The 26,961-nt window shown below is 59.6% G+C and overlaps 1 protein-coding gene across 7 annotated transcripts in view; it reads left to right on the top strand.

The window, feature by feature from the left end:
* Positions 1-10,200: 10,200 nt before the first annotated feature.
* Positions 10,201-26,961, top strand: part of SRCIN1 (SRC kinase signaling inhibitor 1) — a 29,139-nt gene continuing 12,378 nt past the window's right edge. For 4 of the 7 annotated variants that reach the window (XM_042815221.1, XM_042815220.1, XM_042815218.1 and 1 more), the window contains exons 1-3: positions 14,880-15,054; positions 25,836-26,028; positions 26,460-26,658. In XM_042815221.1, coding sequence (XP_042671155.1) covers positions 25,926-26,028; positions 26,460-26,658 — 302 coding nt within the window. In that variant the 5' untranslated portion in view covers positions 14,880-15,054; positions 25,836-25,925. Of the gene's footprint in view, positions 10,480-12,245; positions 12,249-14,879; positions 15,055-17,468; positions 17,490-24,046; positions 24,284-25,835; positions 26,029-26,459; positions 26,659-26,961 lie in introns of those variants that run through there. The other 3 variants (XM_042815222.1, XM_042815217.1, XM_042815219.1) reach the window with 3 other exon arrangements.

Here is a 26,961-nt window from a genome sequence, read left to right as displayed (position 1 = left end):
GCACCCAGACCCCACTGTATTCAGACCCCATTGCTCCCGGCCCCGACTCCTCCCAACCCCAGTGGCTGCTGCAGTGCTCACATCCATCCCCTGTCCCCATCCAGGTGCTGGTGGCAGCTCCCAGGAGAGCCTCTGATTGCAAATCTGTGTCTGGCATCGCATGTGCAAATGCAGGCACCTCGCCTCGAGGTGTGAGCTGCTTTTACCAGCCTCCCCCTGGGAGCTGCCTCGCTGCATGCAGCTGCTCACAGCCCCACTGAGGCTGAGGTGTCACGCAGCCATAGGCTCTCTGTGCACACAACAGCTCATGCCACCACACTGCCAGCTCAGGGTTGAGTTGGAGAGAAATCGTGGCTTTGGGAAGTCCCCAAGTGGGGAACTTTGGGTTTCAGATCGGGTGCCCACCCTCTCTGCAGGCAGCCCTTTCCGAGCAGCTCTCCAGCTGCACTAATGCTTATTTGCTTCTCATTAGCAGAGCAATCAGAATTCAAAGGTCACCCCTTCCTCTGGCCCTCCCTGCAGCACGGCTGTGGGTGCAAGCCAGGATTCAGGGATCAGTGGGAAGGACAATTAATCCTTGCTGCAAGCACTGACCATGTTTGCCTTTCCAGCACAGCATCCTCCCATCTCTGCACCCTCCTGGTGCCCCCACACCTTCAGCTTTGTGTCTCTGCACCGTGTCCAGGACACTTCCCCATAGGAAGGGGGCAGCAGGACCCCCTGAGATGGAGGCAGTATCTCATCCCAGAGCCTGGGATTCTCACACCTGGTTCTGCCAAGGCTCTGTGCGGTGCTGCACCCTCCGTTCACACCTCAGTTTCCCCATCTCCCAAATGGGATAAAACCCCACTTTGTGTCTTTTGTGAAGGGTTTCCTGGGTGCTGTAGCCCCCAGCAGCTGGTTTTACCTCTCGGGTTGTGTGGGACGAACTTTGAAGGAGTGAGCAATTAGAAGTTCATGAGAGCCTTCAGGATGCTGAAATGCACCAGGAGCGATGGGGAGAAACACTGGGAAGGGGGGGGAAAGGAGGAAAAAGGGTGAGTTTGGAAAGCAGCTGCTGTGCCCTGGAAAAGCCATGAGATGGGAGGAAAGCAGGGAGCAGCTGGGGGGGGATGCTGCCCAGCTCTGGTCCCGTGTGCACGTGCTGCTGGCTGCCGCATCCCCCCCCAATGTCCCCGCTGTGGAGGTCGGGAGCAATGCCACGTATGATGGCTGCCCAGGGGCTGCGCAGAACACAGCTGTGTGGCAGTGGGCAGCAGCCCGGGGTTGGTTTCCACGGGCTGATCCTCACGATGCCCACGGGTGGGTGTCAGATCCGCGCCGGGAGGGCTGCTGGCAGCAGCGCTGGGGGCAAAGCGTTTGCTGCTGGATGCTTCGCGCTCTGGCAGGTGGCGAAGGCGGCTTTGGGGAACGGCTGGTGCTGGAGCTGCCTGGGGGCTGCAGGGCTCTGCCTTTAATCACCGGTAATCAGTGTTCGGCCGCTGCTCGGTGGCTGCTGGGGGCTCTGCTGGCGTCCCCCCCCGTTGCAGACCCTGCGAGCAGGGAGGGGCATCCCATGGGCTGACGGCGTCGGCGCTGTGCACGGATGTGCAGTGGCTGCTGGCTGCAGCCCATGTGATGCATCTGAGGGGGCACGCTGACATTTCGAGAGGAAAAAAAAATAATAATAATACCCAGAGACCCACGGGGAGCTTTGAAGAGCCAGAAAAGAGAGCAAGAGAGACAGAGGGAGAAGAGGAACCGAGCCGGGCAGGGGGGCAAATTCCCGAGCCGGGAGAGAGGATGTGAGCGCAGCGCTGGCACGGAGCCGGGGAGGATGCGATGGCCGCTGGCACCGAAAGCGGAGCAGCGATTTTTAGCCACCGAAATGGAGCGGGGACAGCAGCGGGGAGCGGCGGGGACGGCGGCGTGGTGGCAGCTGAGCGCTGTGCGGGATCGGTGACACCGCGGCCGCTCCTCTCCATCGCGCCGATGTGACGCGGCGGTGCCGAGCGGTGGCTGCGCGCTGCTCCTCGAGGTCAGTGCCGTGAACGGGGTTTGGTGACGGCGCAACCCGCTGCTCTCCTTCTCTGCCTGCGCGTTTCGTAATGAGCCGCTCCTGTATTTAATTAACGCGAGCAGCTAACGCGAGCCTCCCTAGATTTAACCTGACAGAGACGACGTGTTGCTTGAAATGCCGAGCGATTAGTAAAAGCGGGTTTTGATTCGCTTTAAACATATGCCGTACGATGCATGTGTTTGTCGCACAGATTTTGGAGCCGTTTCCCGGTTCCTCCCTGCCCGGGTGTCACCATGCTTCCTCACTGGGCGAAGCTTCCTTCGGGCGCTTCCCCTCGGCTGCGGGAGCGGGACAGAGCCTCGGAGCCCGGGGACCGCAGGCTGCCATCGCTGCTCGTGGGTACGGATTGGGGACGTGGAGGGGGAATGGGGGGATGTGTGCCAGGAGGCGATGCTGGGATGGGCCGGACGGGATGCCGGGTGCTGCAGGCAGCTGCTGTGCCCTCCTTTTGCTTGACTACACCGCGATGTTTGGGCAGCCGCGGGCGGGCGCTGGTGGAAAGGGCTCGGAGAGATGCGGCTCTGCTCCGGGTTGGGGATGGAGGAGGGATGGGAGGCATCTGCTGCGGGATGTGAGGATGCTCCTGGAGGGACGCTGCCATGCCTTCGTCCCGTGGCTGGACGTGGTGTGCTGGGGGTTGGTGGTGGATCTGGGGAGCCCCGTGGGGAGCTCTGGCAGCAGGACGTGGCCCGGCTGGGTCCCTCCGTGTGCCCAGGGCTCTGTTCTGGCACGGCTGCCCCGGTTATTCGGATGATGGGCGCCCTTTCTGGCACCTACAAGGCTTTAGGCATAGATCTGTGTGTTTTTCCCAGCCTTTTTGACTTGTAGCTCGCTGTGACTAACGGGGGTGGCAGAGCAGGCTGTGACCAACCACCTACGTGCTACCTGCATGCTTATAAATAGGGGCTGTCCTCCCCTCCCCGTCTGGAGCATTGCTCTCAAGCCCCTCCATAACACAGAAATAGCTTCCCCAGCATCCTCCCCCCCCCGTGCAGCACCGCCCCAGCTCTGTGCAAAGCAGCACAGGATCCCCAAATGCCCATTTCCCACGTGGTGCTCTGGGCACGGCTGGGCTTTGGGCTGCATTGCTGCCAGCACTGATCACAGCAGGAGCCAACTCCTCGAAGGAGCTGCATGCCCTCGTGCCAGCGCAGGAGCTGTGCCAGGCTCTTGTCCCCCCACCCCTTATCCCCCCCCAAGAGCTCAGAGCTCTGCCCCAAGGCTCTGCTCCCAGCCTCTCAGGCAAGGACTGGGGGAGCTTTGGGTTTGATTTGAGTTTTTCCCCTTTGTGGCACCATCCAGAGCTCTGCTTCCCTGCAGGAGAGCAGGAGGGGCGGTAGTAACCCGTGCCCCCCAACCACCCCCCACCTTGTTCCCGCTGTGCTCTTCCAGATGGATTTGCTTTTGATGAGGTGTAGCGTGCCATCGAAGCTCCTGTCAGACAGCTCTGGCCTCCCATCAGCGAGGAGAGCAGTTAGCATGACTGCACTAATGGCAGCAGATTAGAGGAAGTGATTAACTTGCCTGACAAACTGCACTGAGTGCATTCTGCACAACCCCAGGGCTGGTGCAGTGCAAGGCCCACGCTCCCCTTCACAGGGGTTTTGTCCCATCATTTTGCTTCCCTCTACAGCAACCTGTCGCATTTCTTTTCCACCTTTGGCTGCAAGCTCTCTGCTCAAATCCTGCCCCTCTATTTCCAAGCTGGAATGACAATGCTGCCCTTCCCATCTGCGGGACAAGGGTGCATCCCCATGCAGCACAGCACCCTGCTCTTGGCTGTCACCCAGCACAGGGGGGTCCTGCAGCCATCCTGCTGCACTGGGATGGGTGACACCAGGCACTGCCAGGTCCTGGAGCTGCCACCTCTTTGCTACCCGTGTGCTGCTGATCCTCATTTCTGCTCTCACCGAAGCAATCAAGGTGGCCTTGCTCTGCTCAGCGACTTCGCTCGGTGTCTCATTATAGGAAGGAGTGGGAATTGATTTTTGATCTCGTTGTGTTTCCCTCCAGCCCCTTCTCCCCCCCGGCTCGTGCCCCTGCCTGCCTCCAAAGCCAGCAAGGCATCACCCCAAACCCTGACCACGGGGCTCAGCTGAGGTCTCGCATCTCCCACTGGTTCCCTATGGGGAGCACTGCTTCTCTGCAGGTCTGCTCCGAGCAGCCCATGCCGTTTGGGATTCCCTCCTTCCTCCTTTTCCCTTTCTCCTTCTGTACCTAAAAGCCACTGCTGGGAAAGGGGGGTGCTGGGCAGGAGGGCAGGGATGTGCTGCTGCCAGGTGGGGCACGGATGGGGTGGGAGCTGCCTGCCTTACCCCTGCCCTCATTTTGGGGCCATTTCCCTCCAACCAGGTGGGCTGTTTCCTTCTGTCCTATTGCAGCAGGACCCCGGCCCCCCGCTCCCCACCCCCTGCTCTGCTCTGGCCTAAGAGGAAGCATCGATTTGGTGTCTTGAGGGGCAGTTTATCGCTTTCCTGATGCCTGATAGATTGGAATTGATTTCCAGAGCAATTTGCCTGAGCAGCTCAAGTCGGAGCGGTGGGACCCACGCTGCAGCACTCCTGCAGTGGTACAGATGCAAAAGGGTGATGGAGACAGCAGCTCTGCAGGGTTTTGCGCGCTCAGGTCCTTCACAACCTCGGGTTCATCCCCGTGCTGCCTCTCCCCAGGCTGTGCATGGGATCTCTGTGTGGAGAAGGGGTTTGGCAGCGCTTTGCTGCACGACGCAGTGAGTCACTGCCCCACGCCTGGCTCAGCATAGTGGTGGGAGTGAGACAGAGCTGCCGGCTGCTGGGAAGCTCGGGGTCCTTTCAGGAGATGTACATCCAAACCAAGTGCCTCTGCCTGTGCTTTCCACTTTTTCCCACCTGGGGTTTGACCCCTCCACGTCTCTGTATCCCTGCTGGCAGCCGTGCCCTGCATTTGCCCCCTCTGGATTGGGCCGTTCCCTCTGCAGTCCTATGCCTCAGTTTCCCCCTCAGATCTGAGGGCATCCCCCCAGGCTGCGATCTGGCTGCAGCCACATGGGCTCATCCCATCCTCGCTGCACTGCCTGGATCTGCTGCCACGTGGGTGAGAGAGGAGGCCACCACACACTGTGTGTTTGTGCCGTGCCACCCCTGCTGTATTTTAATCCAGTTCCTGAACTGCTGGCATCTCCCCCAGCCCCTCCCCACTTCCCCAGGCAACGCTGCTCAGGGGATGCCGCCAGCTCCGGCCCGCTGCCAGGGGTCAGGGAGGAAGCTGGCAGCAGAAGGAAGCCTTGCCCAGCTCTGCTGGCCGTGACTCATCCTCGTGCATCGCGCATCCTCCGTGAGCTCACCCTCCGTGCTCATTTTCCCCCCTCCACCAAAGCAAAGGCAGCTCCGTGAGGAGCGCTGGGACGAGGATGGGAGCAGCTCGAGGGGAGATGCTGAGCCAACGAGACAGCGCAGGAAAGAGGAGGGCTGGGAGGGTGGCTGTGGAAAGGGCTGGGGGCTGCAGGGGGCTGTGTGCCCATAGCCCAACTCACGGCCCTGATGATGGATGCGTCGGTGCTGCTGGTACCCGGCACGGAGCTCGTGGCTGGGGGAGCGGGGTGCCCTCGCTTCCCTTTCTGTGTGTGTGGGTGTGATGACACCCAGAGGGGTGGGAAGGAGCTGCTGCTTTTCATGGGGCCGGGCCAGATGGGCTCTCTGGGTTGAGACGTGATTTGAGACATGGGAACTGAGCTGCTCGTGTCCCCGCTTTCAGAGCAAAGCTCAGGGCTGGGTGCCAGCCTGAGATGGGGCACGGCTGCCACCAGCGTACCCCTATGTGCCCGGATGGATCCTGTGCTGCTTCCTGCCTTCTTGGCAGCTGCGGTGGCCAGGGCACATCATGGCTGGGGACAGGCAGGGCTGGGTCTGCAGGGACACATCCGGCATTGGAGGCACCGAGAGCTGCCAGCCCGTGGGGTGTCCTGGCATCCTGGCATGGTCCCAGTGGAGTGGGGCTGGGAACTTCCCGATGAAGCGATCAGTGGTTGGTGTTTTTTGTCTCTCTTGGATCCTCTTTAATGGAGAGAGAAAGGCTCAATATTGTGGGGGAGACCCCTGGGGATGGGGGTGGCATTACCACCGCTGTGCCACAGGCAGGGTTGTATTGGGGTGGGCACTCACTGCCCCACGCTGGGTCTCCATCAACCCAGGAGTGAGCAGATCACAAGGAAGCTTTCAGCACAGCCGTCTGTGAGCTTTCGCTCCTCGTATTGCTCTGCACGAGGCTGCTGGGAGGCAGGGGAAGGGCATGCAGTGCTCCTGCTGTGATGTTCATGTGCTGGGACAGCCCCACTGAGCGGTGCCACATGGGCATAGAGAACCCTCGTCTCACGCTTTGGCACTGGGTGAGCTGCTGCTAAGCCCCCCCCTGCAGCCCCCAGCCATTCAGAGGAGTTCCCACCAGGCACAGCTTGGGGCTGAGGCTCAGTGGGTGCCAAAGTGGGACCAAGGGTTGCTGTGGGGGGGTGTCCCTTCTGACAGCAAAATGCCAGGCAAGGAATGACTGCTGGAGAGAAGCCAGAGTGCGTCCTGGACCGAGCTGTGCCCCGAGCTTTGTGCTCCGTGGGACACCAGCACCCAGAGTCACACCTTGGCTGTGTTCACCAGGTCCCATAGCACAGCTCACCTTACCCCACAGCCCCATCCTAACACAGCTGCTTGGCTGAGCACAGCACAGCCCTTCATTCCCTCCCCCCCCCCTCCTCCAATAGGTCCTGGCTCAAATCAAGCTGAGCACATCCCCACGAGCATCACCTCCCTTTGCCTTTCCCCTATGGCTGCATCCCAGTGCCTTGTAGCAGCGTGGCAGAGAAGGGGTTACTGCAGCACGGGGCTCTCCAGGCCGTGTCCTCACGTGCTGCACACAGCAGCACTTTGCAGCTCAGCGGATGCGGCGTTGCGGGGAAGGCGAGCGCATCTCCCAGCTGCCCTAATGGCCGGCTGTGTGGAGCTGCGTAGCTCCAAGGGCTTCTATTCTTCCTCCTCCCTTTCTCCCCAAACGTAATCTTTCCTTCCCCTCCCCTCTCCCCGTTTGGTACAATTGCTTTCTCGGACTATTTTTCATGCTCTGCTAACTGTCACGGCTTTCACGGCCCGCGTGAGCTCGGCTGCTTCATGAAGATTTATGAAACTGCAGTAATAAACTGTGTTTGAAAGATCCTTTTTCTGATAAACCCCCGCCACGCTGCTGGCGGGGGGGGGGGGTGGAATCGGGGCGGACCACCCTGCTGGATGCCCACCCTGCTGTGACTCTCACGGGGCGCAGGGCAGGATTTGGGGCTCCTCTCCCACCCACAGCACCCGGTAAGGAGGATGGATGGACGATCCCTGCTGCCCGGAAGGAGATTTCCAGGATTTCCCATTGGATTCTGGCTGCTGTGGGAGCACATCTGGAGGATGCTCATCCCATCCCACTGATGGAATCAGAGGGGCGAAGCGGGGGTCTGCATCTCCTCTTTCGGGATGCTCGTGTTCTTGCTGGAGCCCAGAGAGGAGTTCAGGAGCGGATGCTCAGAGGTGGAAGAGCCCCCGTCGGTTCCCAGCTCTGCTCTGACCCGGTGCTGATTGTGCAGGGCTTTTCAAATCATCCTCTTTAGCAGTCGCAGAGAGACAGCGAGGTGGCGCGTTCCGCTCCCGGAGCGTGTAATCAAGGAGCAGGGAGCTGCATGCTGATGTGAGGCTCAGCACCGGGAGGGGGGTGGGAAAGAGTCAGGAGGGTGGCTGCCATGGGTGCTGGGCTCTGGGTTCTGTGATGGTGGGTGCTGTTCTGGAAGCTGAGTTTTGGGTGCTGAGCTCTGGGTGTTGGGTTCTGGGTGCTGGGTTCTGGATTCTGGGTGCTGAGTGCTGGATTCTGGCTGTTGGGTTCTGGGTTCTGGGTACTGGGTTCTGGCTGTTGGGTTCTGGATACAAGGTTCTGGATGCTGGATTCTGGCTGTTGGGTTCTGGATGCTCGATTCTGGATGCTGGGTTCTAGATACAGGGTCCTGGGTTCTGGATGCTGGGTGCTGTTCTGGAAGCTGAGTTCTGGGTGCTGGTTCTGGATGTTCGATTCTGGGTGCTCGGTTCTGGGTGTTGGGTTCCGGATTCTGGGTGCCGAGTGCTGGGTTCTGGCTCTGGGTTCTGGATGCTGGATTCTGGGTGCTGGTTCTGGATGTTGGGTTCTGGATGCAGGGCTCTGAGTGCTGGGTTTTGGATGCTGGGTTCTGGGTATTGGGTTCTGGATGCTCGATTCTGGGTGCTGGGTTCTAGATATGGGGTTCTGGGTTCTAGATACGGGGTTCTGGGTTCTGGATGGTGGGTGCTGAGTTCTGGAAGCTGAGTTCTGGGTGCTGGTTCTGGATGTTTGATTCTGGGTGCTGAGTTCTGGGTGTTGGGTTCTGGATTCTGGGTGCCAAGTGCTGAGTTCTGGCTGCTGGATTCTGGCTGTTGGGTTCTGGATACAGGGTTCTGGGTGCTGGGTTCTGGCTGTTAGGTTTCAGATTCTGGGTGCTGAATTCTGGGTTCTGAGTTCTGGAAGCTGAGTTCTGGGCACTGGGTTCTGGGTGCAGCCCCTGCGCATCTCCACTGCTCTGCCCCCCAGACAAGCACTCTGTGACCAGCTGAGGGCAGGAGGGCCTTGCAGCCCCATAGCAGCCCCACAGCGAGCAGCGTGGTTTGGGGGCTGTCACACAAAGGGAAAGATGCACACAGGTAGTGCCATACCCAGCTGTCACCTCCATGGTGACATCATCCATCCATCCACCCATGTGCTTCTTGCACACCATCACGGTGCAGGGGTGACACGGGGACTGGACTGAGCGTGCTGGGATGGATCAGGAGTTGCAGTGCTTGCTCAGATTCTGCTGTCAATGCAAGGAAGGGTGTCCCAGGGCTTTGGTGTCCCAGGGCTTTGGTGTCCCAGGGCTTTGGTGTCCCAGGGCTTTGGTGTCGCAAGGCTTTGATGTCCCCAAAGCTTTTGCTGGGGGCTGCACTGATGTCATCACCTGCCGTTTATCTTGCTCCACAGCTTCTGCTCTGAACAGTTTCTCTTGTATTCCCACAATCACCCAACTCACAGCAAACCCCTCCGTATGACCTTGAGCAGCCGAGTGGCGTCGGCAGCGCAGACAGAAATCCTGTCCCACATTAATAACACAATCGCTCGTTATAAAGCTGATATGTTGGGCTGATAAATAATTAAGGGAAAAGGAAAAGCTCTCTATGATTCGCTTAGCGGGAAGGAAGGGGGAAAAGGAAGGAGATGAATAATGAATCAAGGTTAAACGGGAGTGAAAGGAAAGCCTCAAGGTGGTGAATTCCCGCAGCAGGAGCGCTGCAGGTTGCCAAACAGTTGGAGCTGGTGGTCGTGGGGTGACGTGGGCTGGGCAGCACGGGGTCCCCGAGCTCAGCAGCAGCACTGGGACGAATGGGGCTGAGTGCCACGGGGTTGGGCGCTCCGCACTCACTGTGTTGGTGATGGGTTTTGGCAGCACGCAGGGACTTCCAGGCATGAGTTACACTCGTGGTGTGTGAGCAGTCGGCACGGCTTCCCCGGGGATTAAAGTCATGGCGTGATGCTGATGAATGGCTGTGGTGGTGAAGGGATGAGAGCTGCCAGCATCCGCTGTTGAGCTCTGCGAGGGCTGGAATGGCTCTGGGGGGGTCCCCGGCCACAGGCAGCAGCACGGTGCAGCACTGATGGGACGATGCAAGCCTCCCCCAGCCCACCTTTCATTTTCTTTTTTGGTCTGTCCGTGTGTCTGTGTCCCTCTGTCTGTCTGTGCCGCAGGACGGTGCCCGGTTCCTGTGTCTCGTCTGTGCCGTTTTGGTACCCTAGCGCTGTTCATTCCATGTTTCAGCCCAAATATTGGGGTCTTGGTAGCACCCGGCCCCTCAGTCCCTCCCGTAGCCCCCAGCCCTGCCTGAACCCCCCGCCCTCATCACCCCCACCATCACAGCGGGACGAAACCCTGCACCCCTCCCACCCCCACCGCTTGCATCCCGCCAAGGGATGACCCCCACACCCGGCCGGGCTCAGCCACATTTAACACCACCCCTCGCCCCCGTCCCCACACCGCAGCACCCCCAAACCCACCAGGGGGCTCCCCCTCACCCCGTTCTGCTCTCCCTCCCCGTGCAGATCCCGACAGGACCAGCGCCCACATGATCTCGGCCGACGATGCCGAGTACCCGCGGGAGTACCGCACTTTGGGCAACGGCACGCGGCGCTTCTCCAACGTAGGCTTGGTGCACACCTCGGAGCGCCGGCACACCGTCATCGCCGCCCAGAGCCTCGAGGCCCTCACCGGCCTCCAGAAGTCGGAGATGGAACGCAAACGGGACGCCTTCATGGACCACCTGAAGAATAAATACCCGCAGCACGCGCTGGCGCTGCGCGGGCAGCAGGAGCGCATGCGGGATCAGGTAAGGGGGGTATGATTGAGGGGGGAGGGAAGGGGGAATGGGACCCACCTCATTTGGAGAAGTGGGGGGGCTCATAGGGGGCACGGCATGGGCGGGAGCAGCCCTTCTCGTTGACCTTATTGCAGTGTTTCAGTACCTAAAGGGAGCCTGCAGAGGGGAGGGGAGTCAACTCTTGGAAAGGGTTGATAACAGCAGGACGAGGGGAAATGGTTTGAAGTTGAGGGAGGGCAGATTGAGGTTGGATGTCAGGAGGAAGTTCTTTATTGAGGTGCTGAAACAGCTGCCCAGACAGGCTGTGATGCCCCGTCCATCCCTGGAGGTGTTCAAGGCCAGGTTGGATGGGGTCCTGGGCAGCCTGGGCTGGAATTAAATGGGGAGGTTGGTGGCCCTGCCTGTGGCAGGGGGTTGGAGATTCATGATCCTTGAGGTCCCTTCCAACCTTTGCCATTCTGTGATTCTCACACAGGCTGGGGGTCTCCAGGTAGATTTTTTTTCCTTGGCTGAGATGAAAGATGCATGCACAGCGTCTCCGTGCACGCAGGTGGAGCGGTCGGTGCGCCAGTCATGAGCTGTGTGGCTTCACCCTGCTGAAGATGGGTGAAGGAGGGGGGGGCTGACATAGTGGGGACCCCAATCCTGCTCTCTGCAGCTTCCTGTTGCAAATGGGGGAGGTTGGTGCTCAGCCACGGGCAGACCTGACCTGAGGGGGATGCGGATGCTCAGAGCCAGGGCGACGTGGGGCGCCTCCTGGGACGGGGGTCTGCCATTCTGCATGGGAGAGGGCAGGGAAGGGCAGGGCTGTGAGTCAGCGAGGGGCTGAGGCTCCGTCCTGGTGCACAGCGCAGTGCTGTGCAGGGCAGGGGCTGCACGAGGGTCAGGTGCTCTCAGAGCTCAGGATTCCCTGTGTTCAGTGCTCCCACAGTTCAGTGCTATCAGGTTCGGTGCCCACATCCCTGCAGGGGTGTCCCTTGGCTGTGGGTTCCCAGGGATTCCATTCTCCCCCAGGGCCCAAAGGCGATGGGGATCTGCAGAAGAGACACCAGATTTCATGCCCCCACCGTGTGGCAGTGGGGAGGAGTGACCCCCAGCCACACATTCCTACCAAAACTATCACTTATATGGAAAAAAAAGCACAGGGGAGGGCGAGCACGGAGCAGCTGCAGGAAGAAATCCTATATCATCTCCAACTAGACACCTCCCCGTGGGGTGAAGGCAACAGCTCCCAGACTGTCTCAGCAGAAAGAAACAGAGAAAGAAATCGAGCTGCATAAGGAAAAGCAGCAGCTCCCACACTGCAGCCCCTATCCTGGCTTTGCGGGGCTGGCAGGGCAGCACCGGGGGGTCCCACAACGCAGCCCCTCTCTGTGCAAAAGGTCGTTGGTTCAGGGCTGGATGCAAAGGGGAGCAGCGCAGCCCTGCAGTGCGTTGCAGCCTCCAGCTGTTGGCAGAGGTTGCAAGGAGCTGAGGGCTGCTTTGAGAGTTTTCCTTGCAGCAAAGTGCACCCTGCTCCTCTCTCTCTCTCTGCAGAAGCGATGCTGGGTGCTGGTGCAACCTGAGCAGGGTGAGCACGAGGTGCAAGGTGTGCAGCCACCCCTTCTGCTCTGCAGCGATGTTTGTCGTTTACCTCTCAGTAATTAACCAGGAGTCTTCCCCTCGTTATTACAGTGGTTTAAAGACTTCTTTTTTTTCCTTTAGGCAGCAGCTGGGAAAAGCAAATCTGCCCGGTGTTGGCTCAGGGCTGGGAGGCTTTAGAGGATTTTAGAAAGCAAGTGAGAAACTTTGGGGTTTGGAGCATCCTCTGTTTGGGAATTTGGGAATTGGGAATGGCTGCGGGGCGGAGGGCAGTGCATTTCCAGCGAGATGGGAGGATGAGAATAAAAACAGTGGGAACCTGGGTGTAAACCTTTAGGTGACACCGTGGTACAGCACTGAAATGCGGTGCCCTGTAATGGAACCATCACCCACGGAGCGCTGCGGAGGGGTGCAAGGTGGCGGCTGCTGTAAAACCCGCGTAGGAAAACGTTTGTTCGATGGGTACAGCAACAGCAGGGGGTGGGAGACGTGCAGATCTGCAGCGCTGCTGCTTCACTTTGGAACCGATAACCCCCAACCCGTGCAGATGCGTGCATCCCCAGCCCTCCCCAAGCACCCTCCCCCCCCCTCCCCCCCCCCCCCCCCCCCCTCCGGGGGTCCCGGTTCGCACACAGCTCTGCGGCTGCGGGGTCTTTTGGAGAGCAAAAATCGTAGCAGAGGGAAACGAACGCAGCAGCGCCGCGATGGGAGCACAGGGATGGGGGGGGGGGGAGGGTTTACAAGCATGGGTGCGCGTGCATGAGCGCGCGTGCATGCATGCCTGCGTGTGCGCGCAGCCCCAAGCGCGAGTGCGTGCGCACAGGTGCGGGCACACGTGTGTGTGTGTGTTTGTGTGCGCGCCTCCACGTGCACGCGCGCTCCTCCTCCTCCTCCGGGAGCGCGCACCGCCGCGTGGCGGCCCCGCGACAGGTGGAGTCGCGGTTGTCATGGAAACCGCACCCCGCGGGAGGGGCGGGCGGCGGGGCCGGAGCGGAGGCCGCAGCAGCGGCGGAGGAGGCGGTGGCGGCGGTCGCTGCTCCGCGCAGCGCTGCGCTCCCGGGCCCCGCCCGCCCCCGGGCCGCGCTGCGACGCGGAGAGGAACGGAGGCGGTCGGGGCTGAGCGGAGCGGAGCGGGCGCACCTGGTGCAGGTACGGAGGGGGTGATGTCTGTCTGTCTGTCTGTCTGTCTGTCCGCCCGCCCGTTCTCCCATTCCTCCCCCCCCCTCCCAGCGTCTCCCGGTATCCCTTCCCTATATCCTCTCCTTCCCCCATCCCGCTCACCTCCGCCTTTCCCGGTGCTCTCCCATGTATCGTCCACCTCCATCCTTTCCCCTTCCATCTTTCTACCTCTCCGCCCCCCATCCCGCTCTGCTTCACCCATTTCCTCTCTTTCCCCCCCGTTCCTCCGGACCCTCTCGTGTCGTTTCCCCCCGCTCCCTCCCCCGCGCTGCACCCCGTCCCGGTGCGCGGAGCTGCGAGCCGATCGCCCCCGGCCCCGCTCGGCCTCTGGAGGGCGAACGCTGCGGGCGCTGCAGTGGCGGAGGAGCGGCCGAGGAGCAGCGCACGGTGCGGCCCCGCGGGCTCTGCGCGTTCCTCTCTGGCTCGTTCAAAGAGGGGGCTGTGTTTGGGGGGGGGGGGGGCGGCCCCCCCCGCCTTTGGGGTTTTTGGGGGGAAGAAGCGGCTGCGGGGGGGGTCTGAATGCAGCCGTGCGGGGGGCAGCGGCCGCAGCCCCCCCCCCCCGGGTTGGGGACAACGAAGGGGCACCGCTCGTCATCCCAACCCCCCCCACCCCCCCTATCCGGAGCGCTCCCGGCCCGATGCCGCCTGACCTCCCGGTGCCCATCACACGGCCCCGCACCCTTGGTGCTGCTGGGGGGCGCGCAGAGCCAGCAACCCCTGGGACCCCCCCGGGGAGGTGGGAGTGGGAAGGAGGAGGGCCGGCTCCAGGTGCTGCCCGGATCGCATCCCCTGTGCAGGATCGCACCCGGCTCTGTCCCCGCGGGGCCGCCGGTGGATTCCCGCGGATCTCCTTCCTCCCTTACCTCTCACGTCCCTTTTGTGCCCGTCCACCTACGCGTGCCGTTGCCATCGTTACCCCGCAATTCGAGCTGCCCAACTTCTCCCGGGCTTCCTGCCTACTCCCCCCCCCCCCCGAGATGCGTCTCTGCGTGCCGGTGCGTTTCTGCAAACAGCCGTCGTCGCTGCTTTGCTCTGTATTGATGTGGTGAGAAGGGAGGGCTTGGGGAAGAGCCAGGAGCACAAACGCGGTGGTGCCTGAGTGCGTTCCTGCTCTGACATCACCTGAGCTGCTCCAGAAGGAGCTGAGGGCTGGAACTGCTGCTTACGGTGGGCTCCGTGCTGTGGATGCAGGCAGGAGCTGCACGCAATGCCCTGAGCCTTCCTCGCTCACCCCGTGCTGCCGTGCCCGGCTTGCAATAATTACAGGACCTCAGATAACGATATCTGCAATGCACAGCCTCGGTGTCTCTCTTGGCTGCTTCTGGTTGCTGTTTGCATTCGGTTCTACGTGGTCGTTCCGTTGCTTCGGCTTCGGTTCCTCTCGTGCTGAAAAGCGTTAAAAACTTTTAACACGGAGAAACGGCTTCAATCCACTTTGCCGGTGTATTTCGGGGAGGTTTTTGTTTGTCAAGACGTTGTGCCCGAGGGGGAGACTCTATCAGAAACTGCAACAACTGGAAATGAGTTAATTAAAAAGCCAATGAGAGCGCTGCTGTCCCTCCCCCCCCGGCACGGCGTGCTGGGATGCCGCTGCTGCCCATTTCGGAGGGACGCGTTGGTGCTGCCTTGTTAATCAGTGACAGATTTGCGCCATAATTGCTAACCAGGAGCAGCCTGCCTCGGTCAGAGCGGTGACTCGCTTGGATTTCATTCACCCGGGACAGCTTTTCTCCACAAGGACTGTGGGTTTAAGTGTGATGTTCTTTGCTGCGTTGCCCCAGCTCTGGCTTTCCTCTCATCAGCAGCGTTTGCTGGTGCTGCTCTGTGAGCGTTGCTGCGTGCACGAGTTCCCTCGTGGCCGTGGGTTCCAGCAGATCCGAGGTTTGCATGGGTTCTCTGCCCCTGAAATGCACGGCTGTGTTGGGGAGAGCCCGAATCCTCCTTAGTCCCTCGTTTTGCAGCTCCGTGTACATGACTTTCATTGTAATTATAATCACAGCCTTTGTAATTCTCCCTACCGTCGGCACGGCTCTAGCTGCCTGTTTTATCGCGCGGAACAAGGCTGTCGTTTCCAATCCTCTCTCAGACCATTATCTGCCTTTGATGCTTCTGAAGAGTCAGGGACGCGTTCGTTCTACCTTGGCCTCCTCCTCTCCCCTTTCCCTTCGTGCGAACCCCCAGCAGGGCGGCGTGCAGGGCGCAGGGACCGTCCCAGCCCTGTCCCCATAGCGCAGCGTTTGCCACAGGGGTGGCGTTTTGCTTCGGGAGAGGCCAGGTTGGTAGAAAATGAGCTCAACCGGGCGCAGTGCCTGCGAGGACAGATGGAGCCTGAGGTGCCTGTGCGGATCTCTGCCCTCAGAGCATGGCAGATCGGTTGCTCTGGGCCAGCATGGGGTGACCCCCCCCCCAGCCTTTGCCTGCCCCCCCCTCAGACCTTGCAACCCAATGGGGTTTGGCTCCTGTGCACTCAGCACTGAGCCATGCAGCCACCTGCAGAGGTGCCCTCCTGGTTCTGCTTGGGCAAGGATTTGGGTTTTGTGCTCTGTGACCGTCAGCATCACTTTGAGGTCACGGAGCTGTGGCTGTGGGGCAGTCTGGGTGCCTGTGGTGGCTTCCAGAACATTCCCCACCTGCTGCCCTGGCACAGGGGAGGGGTTCAGATGAGCTGGATGTGGCTGAGATGTAATGGATGGGCTTTGTGATAAGCCTGTCCAGTCATCCTAAAATAATAAATAAAATGCTGCTGCTGTGAGATAGGATCAGCAATATTGGGGATGGGGAAAATCACTGCGGCTCTTCAGCAGCGAAATGAAGGGAGCGGAGGGAAGGGGCAGAAGGAGCCATTCGAGAGCATCCGCTCCCACTTTGGGGTTGGGTCCTTTGGGGTCGGGGGGCTGCAGCCACATCCCTGGGCTGAGGGCTGCCCTGCTCAGCGCTGGGTCTGTGCGCTACCTGAGGGCATTTGGAGGCAGCTCTCATTTGGGCAAGTTCTGTGCCCAGGGTGGCTCCTGTGGCTGCTGTCTGTGGGCTTCTGTTCCTGGTGCTGCTTCTGAGTCACAGCGTGCCCTTGGAAAAGACCTTTGTGCCTCCAGGCTTGCCTGCGTGAGCAAACAGCAGCGCTGGGCTTGAATCGCTCCCAAAGCAGCCTCGGTTTGTTTGATGCAGAACTTGTGGGTCTGCTCGTGTCTGGTGGAATATTAATGTCAGTGCATCGAGGAGGATGTTGCACTGGGATAAGAGCATCTTGCTGAGGCTGTAGGTGTGTCTAAAAGGGGATTTAGAAGAAGGTTTTGTGTTTGTACGGCAGGCTTCTGTTCCCACTGTCAGGGTTTGTTTATGTACACAGAGCTGAGTCCTGCACAGCTGGTCAGGGAAGGGTTAATGCCCCGGGATGGAAGCAAAGCTTCCTGATGGGAGCTCCTGTGTGATCCCAGAGCACAGCAACGGGGATGGCAGCAACGGGATGGGCAGCACAGGGTCCTGGGAAGGGAACCTGCTTGGTGCTGAGGGCGAGCTGAGCACGGTGGGGAGATGAGTGGCTGTGAGCAGGGAGGCAAAGAGAAGCCGCCGAGAACTCTGATCCCAATAAAAGGGGGGAAGAAGCCGCCCTGCAGGCGTTCCTCCCACCCCAGCCATTCGTGGCACATCCTCAGCCCCGTCCTGGGGAGCTGCCCTCGGTGAGGCTTTGCTGTGAGCATCCCTGGGAGCTCTGCATCCATGCCTGATGCTCATCAGCGGGTGTTTGGGGAGTGCTTTGCAGCGTGCAGGGCTGCAACCGATGCCAGCTCCCATCACTGGCTGCAGCACATTGCAATGACACCGGTGGAGATGCTGCAAAGAAGCACCGGAGGGAGGTAGCAGGGGCAAGCAGGGTTGAAGGGGGGGTAAAGGGGGGATTTTAAGATGCTTTTAAGACTGAAAACCGTTCTGGCTCCCTGGCAGCAAGCTGGGTGGTGAGCATGGGGCTGAGCCACGCTCCCTTTGCACTCAGCTGCACGCCTCACTGCCTGCACAGCCCCCCCCAAACCCCATCCCCAGCCCTTGCCTGCAGGGAGGGGGATGCTGAGCAGAAAGGAGAGCAGGTTGAACGCAGTCAGCAATTCTCAAAGGGAAAACGAAACTCAAACCAGAATCTTAATGGTATTTTTTGTTTGTTTGTTTGTTTCCTTTTTCTTTTCTGTTGTTGTTTTTTGTTTGTTTTCCTTCGTTTCGTCGCTTTATTTTGTTGTCGTTGGCAGCCCAACTACTGGAGCTTTAAGGTCAGTATTTCTGATTTTTTTGGTCATGCTTTGGTTTGACGTGCATGCACTTCTCCACCTGTGCCTCATCTGTGTCCATGCAGGGGGTGGGAGCTGGGGGCTGTGCTCAGGGTTGCTGTGCCAAAGAGGTGCGTTACTCAGCTTCAGCTCGTGAGAAGGCTCTTATGCTCCAGGTCGAGGTGTTGTGTGGAGGTGAAACTGTTCCCTGAGAGAGAGGAATCCGTGCCTTGCCCTCACTTGGGCCGCAGGCGATCCGTGCTGCTTTGCAGTCGCCTCACTGCTGCAGGGATGAGGGCCGCGTCCCCTTAACAGCAGGAAAAGGACGGAGCAAAGCCCGTTGTGGGCGGATTCTGAGCTCAGCAGGACAGCTGCCTGCCCCCCGGGCGCTCTTATGGCTGTTGGTAGGGTGGCTGTGGGTCCCAGGTCGGTCGGTCGGTGCTGAGCGCAGCCGAGGAGCGGCGAGGGATGCGGTGCTCAGTGATACCTGCACCCAGCATTGCACAGAGCAGACCCAGCGCCTTGCAGGCCGTCACCCCGTTGCCTGGGGGTGCAGAACGCGTGGCCCAGAGCTGCCTTCCTCCCTCCTCTTCTTCCTCACGGGGCCGCAATGGCAGCGCTTCAAGGCCGGCAGCGTTGCCGGCTGACCTTGGCACGCCGTCCTGGTGGGTCTGCTCTTCCTGTGGATAAAACAGGCGCTGTGCTCGGCTGGCAGCTCCGAGCTGAGGAGTCATCAAGCACATAATATGAGCACTTGTTCCCAGTGCTCGTTCCTGAAGTGCTCGCAGTGCAAAACGCGTGCGAGCGGCAGCTCTGTGCACATCCAGCTGTCTGCGTCCTCCCTGCTCTGACATTTCCTGGGCCTGAAGGGGTGGCACAAAAGCTCTGATTTTCATTATTATTATGTTTTTTTTCTCCCCCTTTCTTTTCTTGTAAGGAATGAAATGGGGATGAGCTCTGAGCGCCAGCTGTCCCGAGAGCAGTTGGGTGTATGCAGGGAGCATCGCTTCACCCAGCAGCGTTTTGCGTTGCAGGCAGAGCATCCCATGTGGGACTGCATGCAGCTAAATCTGCCCAGTGCTCTGCACCTGGAAGCTGCTGACCTGGGGTGTCAAGGGAGCCCTGTGCTAGGATGATGTGTGGAGCAGATGCTGGAGGCTGCCTCGCGGCCACCTGTGTCCTGGGGGTCTCCTGGCTGTGCCCCCCTCCTTGGCCAGGGAGCCACCATCCTACGGGAAGGAGCCACAGAGGGTCCCAGGCAGGACCTGATCCCCTCACCCCTGTGTCCCTGCTGCGTCCCCCTTTCACCCACAGACAGCTGCTGGCTGCAGATTTGGGGCTCTCCAGGCGTGGGCTTTGGTTTGCCACGCTCAGAATGGAGATGAGGAGATGCTCCTGGTTGTTGGTCTCACTGCAGAGAGGGTCTGTCCCCAGCCGTGGGGTCTTCTGCACCCCATTGTGTATCTGCCCCCTAAAACAGCCCCAGTGCATCCCTGAGCCCTCTGCCCTGGCATCTCATTGGCTCAGCTGCTGGTCCCTTTGCCCCCCTGCCATGTGTTTTGTCAGCACCCACAACCAGAGCGATCCCCGTTGCACTTTTGGGTTGTTCAGGACCCTCCTCCTGGGATCTGCAGGCTGGGATGACTCCCAGAGCCCAGCCCTGCTGCTGACTGGTGTAGATTGAGGGTACCTGTGTGTGTGTGAGCACAGCCCCCTGCAATTCTTTGTCCCCTTCTCTCCCATCCCCTTCTTGCTGCTTTCTCATGCCCAGCTTTCCTTCCGCTCCCCGGCGGCCCTGAAGGATGCAGTAATTTGCTTATTTTTGGAAGATGCTGTCACACGAGGCAGCACCACCATTGAGCAGAGGATTGGATGCAGGGGGGAGTGGAGGGGGGGAAGTGGGGTAAAACAGCCCCGAGGAGGCAGGATGCTGCCCTCACCCCAAATCCATCTCCTGTAGCCCATCCCCAGCACAGCCCCATCCGCAGGCACAGCTCAGAAGGATGGATCACGCTCATCTCTGCTGTTTTCCCGTTGCTTTTCTCCTGGATGAGCCTCTTTCAGGCTTGGGAAGAACAAGCTCAGGAAAAGCAGCCAGGCTTCCTCTGTAGGGTTGCTGTGCTCATCCTTCCCATGGGATGGGAGTCACCCCCAGCACCAGGAGGTGGGGTGTCCCTGTCCCAGCTCTGCCTGTGCTGGGTTGGCACAGCTCTCCGGGGTTCCTTAGGAGCACCTGCTGCTCCATCCCATCCTATTGGGCAGCAGTTTGGGGAGCTGACGCTGTGGGGGAACCCCACTCCATCCCGTGCACATCTGGCGGCTGCGCACATCTGGCGGGACGGCCCCTTCCTTTAGTCAAGGGGTCTGGTTTAAAAGACTAATCCGATTGGGACACTAATCCTGTTAACATTGAGATCGGGATTAATGCTGGGTTAATCGGGATAATCCTGACAAAATGGTGAGCATTAGGCGCTGGGTGAATTATTGCTGTGCCGTGAGCAGGGGTGCTTTTGGTTCGGGGGTGAGATGCAGGTGGGGTGGGAGGGATGGCCACGGAGGGAACCCCGTAGGTGGCTGCACCCTGACCGCCTTTGCTTTGCGCTCAGAGCACCCGGAGCAGCACCCCGGCCCTGTGGTGCTCAGCCCCACTTTCCTCCTGTTCTCACTCCTTTGTTTTCACTCTTGTGCACCTTCAGGAGGTTCACAATCCCCCTCTGGATTGATTCGTGCTGAGCTTCAGTGCTCTGGGCTGCGCCGGAGCAGCGCACGAGGCTCAGTGTGGCCATTGGTGTGCAGGGAGCTGGGGGTGCAGGAGGGGCTGCCGCAGTGTGTGCTGCCCCCAGGATGCTCCCCGAGGGCTGTGCAGCCACAGGAGCCCGCAGGGGCCGTGTCCCATTACCTGGGCTCTGCCAGCAGACCGTGCCACCTTTCACTCCTGGCCCATCAATAATGAAGGATGAGCAGAGTTCGTTAGCAATGAATGAATGAGGCGCTCTGTGACGCAGCGCGTCGGTTTCGTCTTTCCTTCTTCTGTTTGCAGATGGGTGGGAGCTGCTCAGGGCAGCAGCAGCAGCGCTCCCAGTGCTGTGCTTCAGGGCTCCCTGCCCAACCCCAAGCACCCCAGTTGTGAATGCAGGCCGGCCTGGCTGCAGTACAGCAGCAATAGGACGGGACGAGGCAGGCGGCACTGCAGGCAGAACGTCCAGAAATCCCCACCCTCCAACTTCTGTTCCTGCTTCAGGAAAAGAAAAAAAAGAAAGAAAAAAACCCTTCAAAATTGCAATTAAATTTTCCTTGGAAGCGTCGACAGCAGCAGAGCTGCGGGAGGCACAGATGTTGTTTTGCTCCCAGCTTTGCTAACAGCTTTGCTTGCTGCTGACCCTCTGTTGGCAGCGTGGGGATGAGCGGCTGCAGCCCTGCATGTCCCGAGGGGTCCCAATCCAAGCTCCGTGTCCCCGTGCCATGGAAGCCCTCCAAGGAGTGCATCACAGGAGGATGAAATGGGGCTCTGAGCGGCACGCTGTGAGCGGCAGTGAGCTGTGAGCGTTGGGGATTACATGCAGTGTCAATGCGAAGGCTTTTGCAGGTGCGTGGGGTGAGGGGGCTGTGGCAGCTGGGTTCCTCCATCCCTTTGGTGCTGAGGTCTGCCCACCTGGGAGCTGAGATGCTCTTGGCAGCTTTGCTCCGTGCACTTTTTGCTTTGCCCATCCCTGGCCTCGCCTGATCGTGGCGGTGCTGCAGCGTTGCTTCAGCTCAGGTGGCCAAAGTGTGGGATTTTAGGGCAGAACTGCAACGCCGTCCCTGAGGGCTGCACCTATGGCTGGAGATGGGCCAGAGGATGGAGCATGATGGAGAGCATGAGGAGACCTTAGTCCACATAGGGTCCCATTGCCCCCGTCCTGCCCCCGCCCGTGCCTGCGGTGCTCCCCATACCTTCCCATGGCTTGTGCCAACCTGTCCCCCCCTCCCCTCTCCCTGGTTGGGTCCCCTTCCCAGCCCAGCCCCATCCAGCACAGTGCTGAGCTCCGGTCCCTGTCCTGAGAACGCAGTGCTCCACCAGATGGGACTGCACTCAGATGCAGGATTAAGTGCTGAGAAGGGGATTACAGGGAGTTAATCCAGATCCGTGTCCAACCAGGGGCCGCAGCCGGGCTGTGCGCATGCAGTAAATAACCAGTCGCGGTGCTTGGCTCAGGGCTGGGCTCACCAGCTCCATGCCAGCTGCTGCCCAAGCTGGGTTGGATTTCAGAGACCTTCTCCTTTATCCTGAAGCAAAGGAAACGCAGAGGGGCTGGGGAAGCTGGGGGGGACCCCTCCAGGCTCCGTGCCACCGCAGCAGCAGCGCGATGCTCACTGAGCCCAGCTCCCCCCAGCACTTTGCAGTGCATCATCCCTGCGAGCGCAGCACGATGTGCTGTGAGCATGGCAGGGCTGGGGGCAGCTGCAGCCCCCCCCATCCTGCTGCCCAGCTCCAGCCCAGCCCAGCCTGCAGGGTCCTGGGGAGGGGCTGCGCTCAGGGCTGGATGCTGCCTGCAGCAGTAACACGGCGAGGGCTGATCCCAGCCCACTGCAAGGCCAGGTTGGTGCTGGTGGGAGGGGAAAAGGGGCTGGGAAGGGCTGGGCTGCAGGTGGGGGGGGGTGGGAAGATGGGAGCTTCATCTCTGTGTTGCCAATGGTGTTCTTCCCATGGCTGAGGCAGGGCACTGATTGTTGGGGGGTCAGCAGAGAGCTGAGTTAAGGTGTGAGGTTGGTGCTGGTGGTTGTGAGCCTTGCGTGGGAACGACTCTGGGTGCTCTGCTGTGTCCCTGTGTTTTTCTCAGTTCTTCTTTCAGAAGGGCAGGGTGAAGCCCTTCGCTGCTCCTCTGCCTCGGTTCTGCTCCCTTTCCCTGTTCCCTGCCTCCATCCCAGCTCTCCATCAGCGGGATGGGGGGGATGGCTGTGGGTCCCATCGCTGCCCCCACCTCACCCCGTCCTCTGACCACAGCTGGAGCCACAGCTGGAACCTGGGAGTGGGGAGGGAGGAGGTGGGAGGAGGTGGGAGGAGGAGAGCAGCATCCTTGCCCAGCCAGGCAGATAGAATGGAACTGCCTCAGCGCTGACAGGAAAGGGATTGTTGGAAGTTTTAGAGCTGAAAGAATCACTTAATTGTAGCTTATTTTTAGCTCCGGGGAGATAAAAGACAAAGCCCCCCCCTCCAAGTCTCCCCCTTCCCCCATCCCACCTCTTTTACATAAGACACAGAACCAAAGCAGCACCCAGGATGGGGGGGGTGGTCTGTGCCCACTGCTGCAGGAGGGGGGTTGCAGCCACCCTGACCTCAGTGCCCATCACCACCCCACTCTGTGGGTGCTTTTAGAGCTTCCTTTCCCCACTCTGTGCCCGGAGCTGCAGCATTACCATCCACCTGTGGCCTTGGGCAGCTTTTGTTTTGCTTTGGGCAGCTTTGTTTTGCTTTGGGTAGCAGCACTCCTCTGCTTTTCGTTCACCTTCTGCCCCTGAACTCCTAAGAGTGCAGAGCAGCTCCAGCTGCATTAACCCTGTGCTGCAATTTCAGGCAGAAATGGGTCATCTCCCAGCACGGCATTGCAGGGGCAGCCAGGGGGGGCTCCTCCCCCTCCATCCTTCTGCTCCTGGGTTCAGGCACCATGGGAAGGGTCTCGATGCCTGGGGTATGGGGAGATGTGGGGCTCCTCGGGGGCAGAGCTGGGGCTAAGCTGCCCCTGGGGGACCCAATGCCTTTGCTCCACGGTGCTGCTGGAGCTGGGGTGCCCTCACCTTGCACCCAGCCTGGGGTCAGGCAGCAGCGGATGCACGGCCACGAGCATCAGCTCCTTCCACAGCACAGCAACAGCATGGAGGTAGATAAGGCCCCTGGGATGAGAGGTGCTCTGCGAGGAGGAGGGTATTCCGCTCGTTGCTGTGTGCTTTGATATCTCACTCCTCAGCTGTGTGATACGGTCGGGGCCAGGGGAGGAATCAGGTTTCCATTCTGGAGTCATTGCTTGGGTTTGATGTCGGGTTTCGATGGATGCTCTGTGCCAGCGCCCTGCACGCAGCCCTGGCAATGCTTGGCCAGGTGAGGTGTTCCCCACAAGGGCTCTGTGGGGCTGTGGGTGCCCCCTACCCTTCGTTGACTCCCAGCAAGGCAGGATTGGACTCCCCTGGGCAACTCCAGGCAAGGAGAAGCGTGGCTCTGGATGCTTGTTTGAGCCTTATTACCTGAGAGAGGGAGAAGTCATTAGTGAGGCGCTGCAATAAAACACAATTCCCCTGAAGTCAGCTCATTAATGGTCCACAGGAGGCCAAGGATGTGGCTGTGGTGCTCTGCGGGTGTCCCAACCCTGGGGGTGCCTCCCCCTCATCAGCCCATGTGACAGAAAGGGCAGAGGAAGAGCATCAGGGTTTGCTCACCCCTCTTACAGCAGCACAAAGTGGGTCAAGGCACCCATCCTGCCCCACTGCCCACTGCAGGGGCAATGCTGGGGTCCTGGGGATGTGGGGTGGCCAGCATTGGGGGGTGCCATGGGGGGCTCTGGGGGTCCTGGGGATGTAGAGGGATGCTTGCCATGGAGGTGCCCTGCAGAGGGGTGTGCTGGGGGCTGTGTAGTGCTGCTGGTCCCTGCTTGGGTTGCTGTCTGAGCACGTGAGGCTGAGCATCAGCTGATCAGAACAGTCCCTTCCGGGCTAAAAATCCATTAATTTTCATCTTGACCTCTTTTTTTCCTTTTTTTTTTTCTTTTTTTTTTTTTTTGGTGGACGCCACAACGAGCTCCATCAGAGCAGCTTAATTACTTGAGGTCAGCCAAAGCTGTGGGGCAGAGGGCAGGAGGGGTCTGGGTTCACCTGGGGGAGGGAGGGGGTGGGCAGCTCTCCCTGCAGAGTGCAGCAGGGCGCAGCGCTGCCATGCTCACACACCACGTCCCATAGCAACAGCGATGCTACATGGCAACAGCAATCCCCACCACCCTGCTGTGCTGAGGATACAGAGAGCCAGAGACCCCCCCCACCTCACCCCCGGGGTGACAGAGCACTGCGGATGGGGGTCAGCCCTGAGCCCCCCATCTTTTGCTGCTGCAGGGCCCCCCCACGTGCAGTGCTGCTTTGCTCTGGCCCCTCTCCCCTCCTGCAGGAAACCTCTCCTAATGGCAGCGTGCAAAGCATCTGTGCTGCCTGCAAGCTCTGCCTTCAAACAGCACCACCAAAACGAAGCAGTCAATTTTCCAGCAATTAGCTACAGCGAGAGCATTTCAAGTTCTAGAAAACCCCGCCCCGCAGGATTAATTAAATCCTCCAATTAATGTCTAATTTAAATGACGATGATGGCTGTTATCATTCCGTATTGATTTTTCTTTTGGCTCTTAGAAAAGAGCTGCTGTCCCTTCCACGCCGCCTTTTCCAAACCCCGGGAGCTGTTTGTTCTCCTGGGTTCATTTGCCAACGTTAAATGTGTGTCTGGGAAATGGAGCCGTGCTGGGCTGGGCTGGGTGCTGCACTGGGTGCTGTGCTGGGTGCTGCGCTGGGTGCTGCGCTGGGTGCTGTGCTGGGTGATGCACTGGGAGCTGTGCTGGGTGCTGCACTGAGTGCTGTGCTGGGTGATGCACTGGATGATGCACTGGGTGCTGTGCTGGGTGATGCACTGAGTGCTGTGCTGGGTGATGCACTGGATGATGCACTGGGAGCTGTGCTGGGTGCTGCACTGGGTGCTGTGCTGGGTGATGCACTGGATGATGCACTGGGTGCTGTGCTGGGTGATGCACTGGGTGCTGGGCTGGGTGATGCACTGGGTGCTGAGCTGTGTGCTGAGCTGTGCTGGGTGCTGTGCTGGGTGCTGAGTGCTGATCTCAGGGGCTGTCCAATCACTCCTCCCAATGCACTCCTTTTTGCTTAACCCACAGATATCAGCTCACAACACCCGTGTCCGTACCCTCAACTTTTATGCAGAGGAAATACGCTTGGCCGTGTGAAATTGGACTCCTGGCATATTAAATTTTTACTGCTGTAAACCCAAAGCCATTACTTTCCCTTTGCTCAGGCAGCCATAAACCTCAGTGCTGCTTTGCTTCTAGGAGAAGCTGGGCATTTATGTATCCCGGGAGCTGGTTCATTGGCGTAATGGATGTGTAACCTCCTGTAATTGCTAAGGTTATTCCTGTGCTCGCGTGCGACTCCTGGCTCTGTAACCAGCCAGCCAGCGCTGGGTTTCTTTGCAGTGGTTTGCTTGGAATGGCTTTGAAATATGGAAAACACATGTGAGCAGTGCGGGGCTATGGGGTTAGGGGTATGTGGCCATACACGTGGGTGCAGGGCACGGATGGGTGCTGGGCTCTCACCTTCCTGCTCCCCTTGCAGACCAGGAGCTCCCGGCACTCACAGGGCTCCCAGCCTGGCCTGGCTGATCAAGCCAAGCTCTCCTTTGCCTCGGCTGAATCCCTGGAAACCATGTCGGAAGCAGAGCTGCCCCTGGGCTTCAATAGGATGAACCGGTTTCGGCAGAGCCTGCCTCTGTCCCGCTCCACCAGCCAGACGAAGCTGCGTTCTCCAGGTACTCCAGCACAGCCTTATTGCATCCATGCACTGAGAAATGCAACCCCTGCCACAATGCAGCATTGCTTATTGCATCCATGTGTTGGGAAATGCAACCCCATGGTGCAACATTGCTCATTGCATCCATGCTTTGGGAAATGCAACCCCACAGTGCAGCATTGCTTATTGCATCCATATGTTGGGAAATGCAACCCCATGGTGCAGCATTGCTGATTGCATCCATTTGTTGGGAAATGCAACCCCTGCCACGGTGCAGCATTGCTGATTGCATCCATTTGTTGGAAAATGCAACCCCATGGTGCAGCATTGCTCACTGCATCCACGCTTTGGGAAATGCAAATCCCTGCAGCATCATACCAGGACATGTGAGCCCAGCAGCTGTGGGGATGTTGGCTCAACCCCACTGCTCTCTGCTCGCTTTGCTTCCAGGGGTCCTCTTCCTGCAGTTTGGGGATGAGACGAGGCGTGTGCACATCACCCACGAGATCAGCAGCATGGACACCCTGCACGCCCTCATCGTCCACATGTTCCCCCAGAAGCTCACCATGGGGATGCTGAAGTCTCCCAACACCGCCATCCTCATCAAGGACGAATCCCGCAATGTCTTCTACGAGCTGGAAGATGTCCGGTGAGGGACAGACAGACCTGGGGGGCAGCTCAGGAGCACTCAGACCCAGATTGCTGGCACAGAGCACTGAGCGCATCCATCTCAGGGACATGCTGATGATGGAAGCCTCTCTGCCGTCCCCATCAGCGGGGGTGGGATGACCCCTGCAATGGGAAAGGGTTTCCTTGGAGATGGTGGAGGGCTTCGGGTTGGTGGCAATGCCCTGAAAAGACTCCTTGGCAGGTGGTGCTCATTCAGCTCTGCAGAGCCAAAGCAGCCCCTGGTGCTGCTGTCTTGTGCCTCCTGCCTGGGCACGGCCACCAA

This window comes from Centrocercus urophasianus, unplaced genomic scaffold (genome assembly GCF_019232065.1).
Source record: "Centrocercus urophasianus isolate 14NV4802_14NV808 unplaced genomic scaffold, USGS_Curo_1.0 seq_1430, whole genome shotgun sequence".
Classification (NCBI taxonomy): Eukaryota; Metazoa; Chordata; class Aves; order Galliformes; family Phasianidae; genus Centrocercus; species Centrocercus urophasianus.
This window is presented reverse-complemented; position numbering and strand designations above follow the sequence as displayed.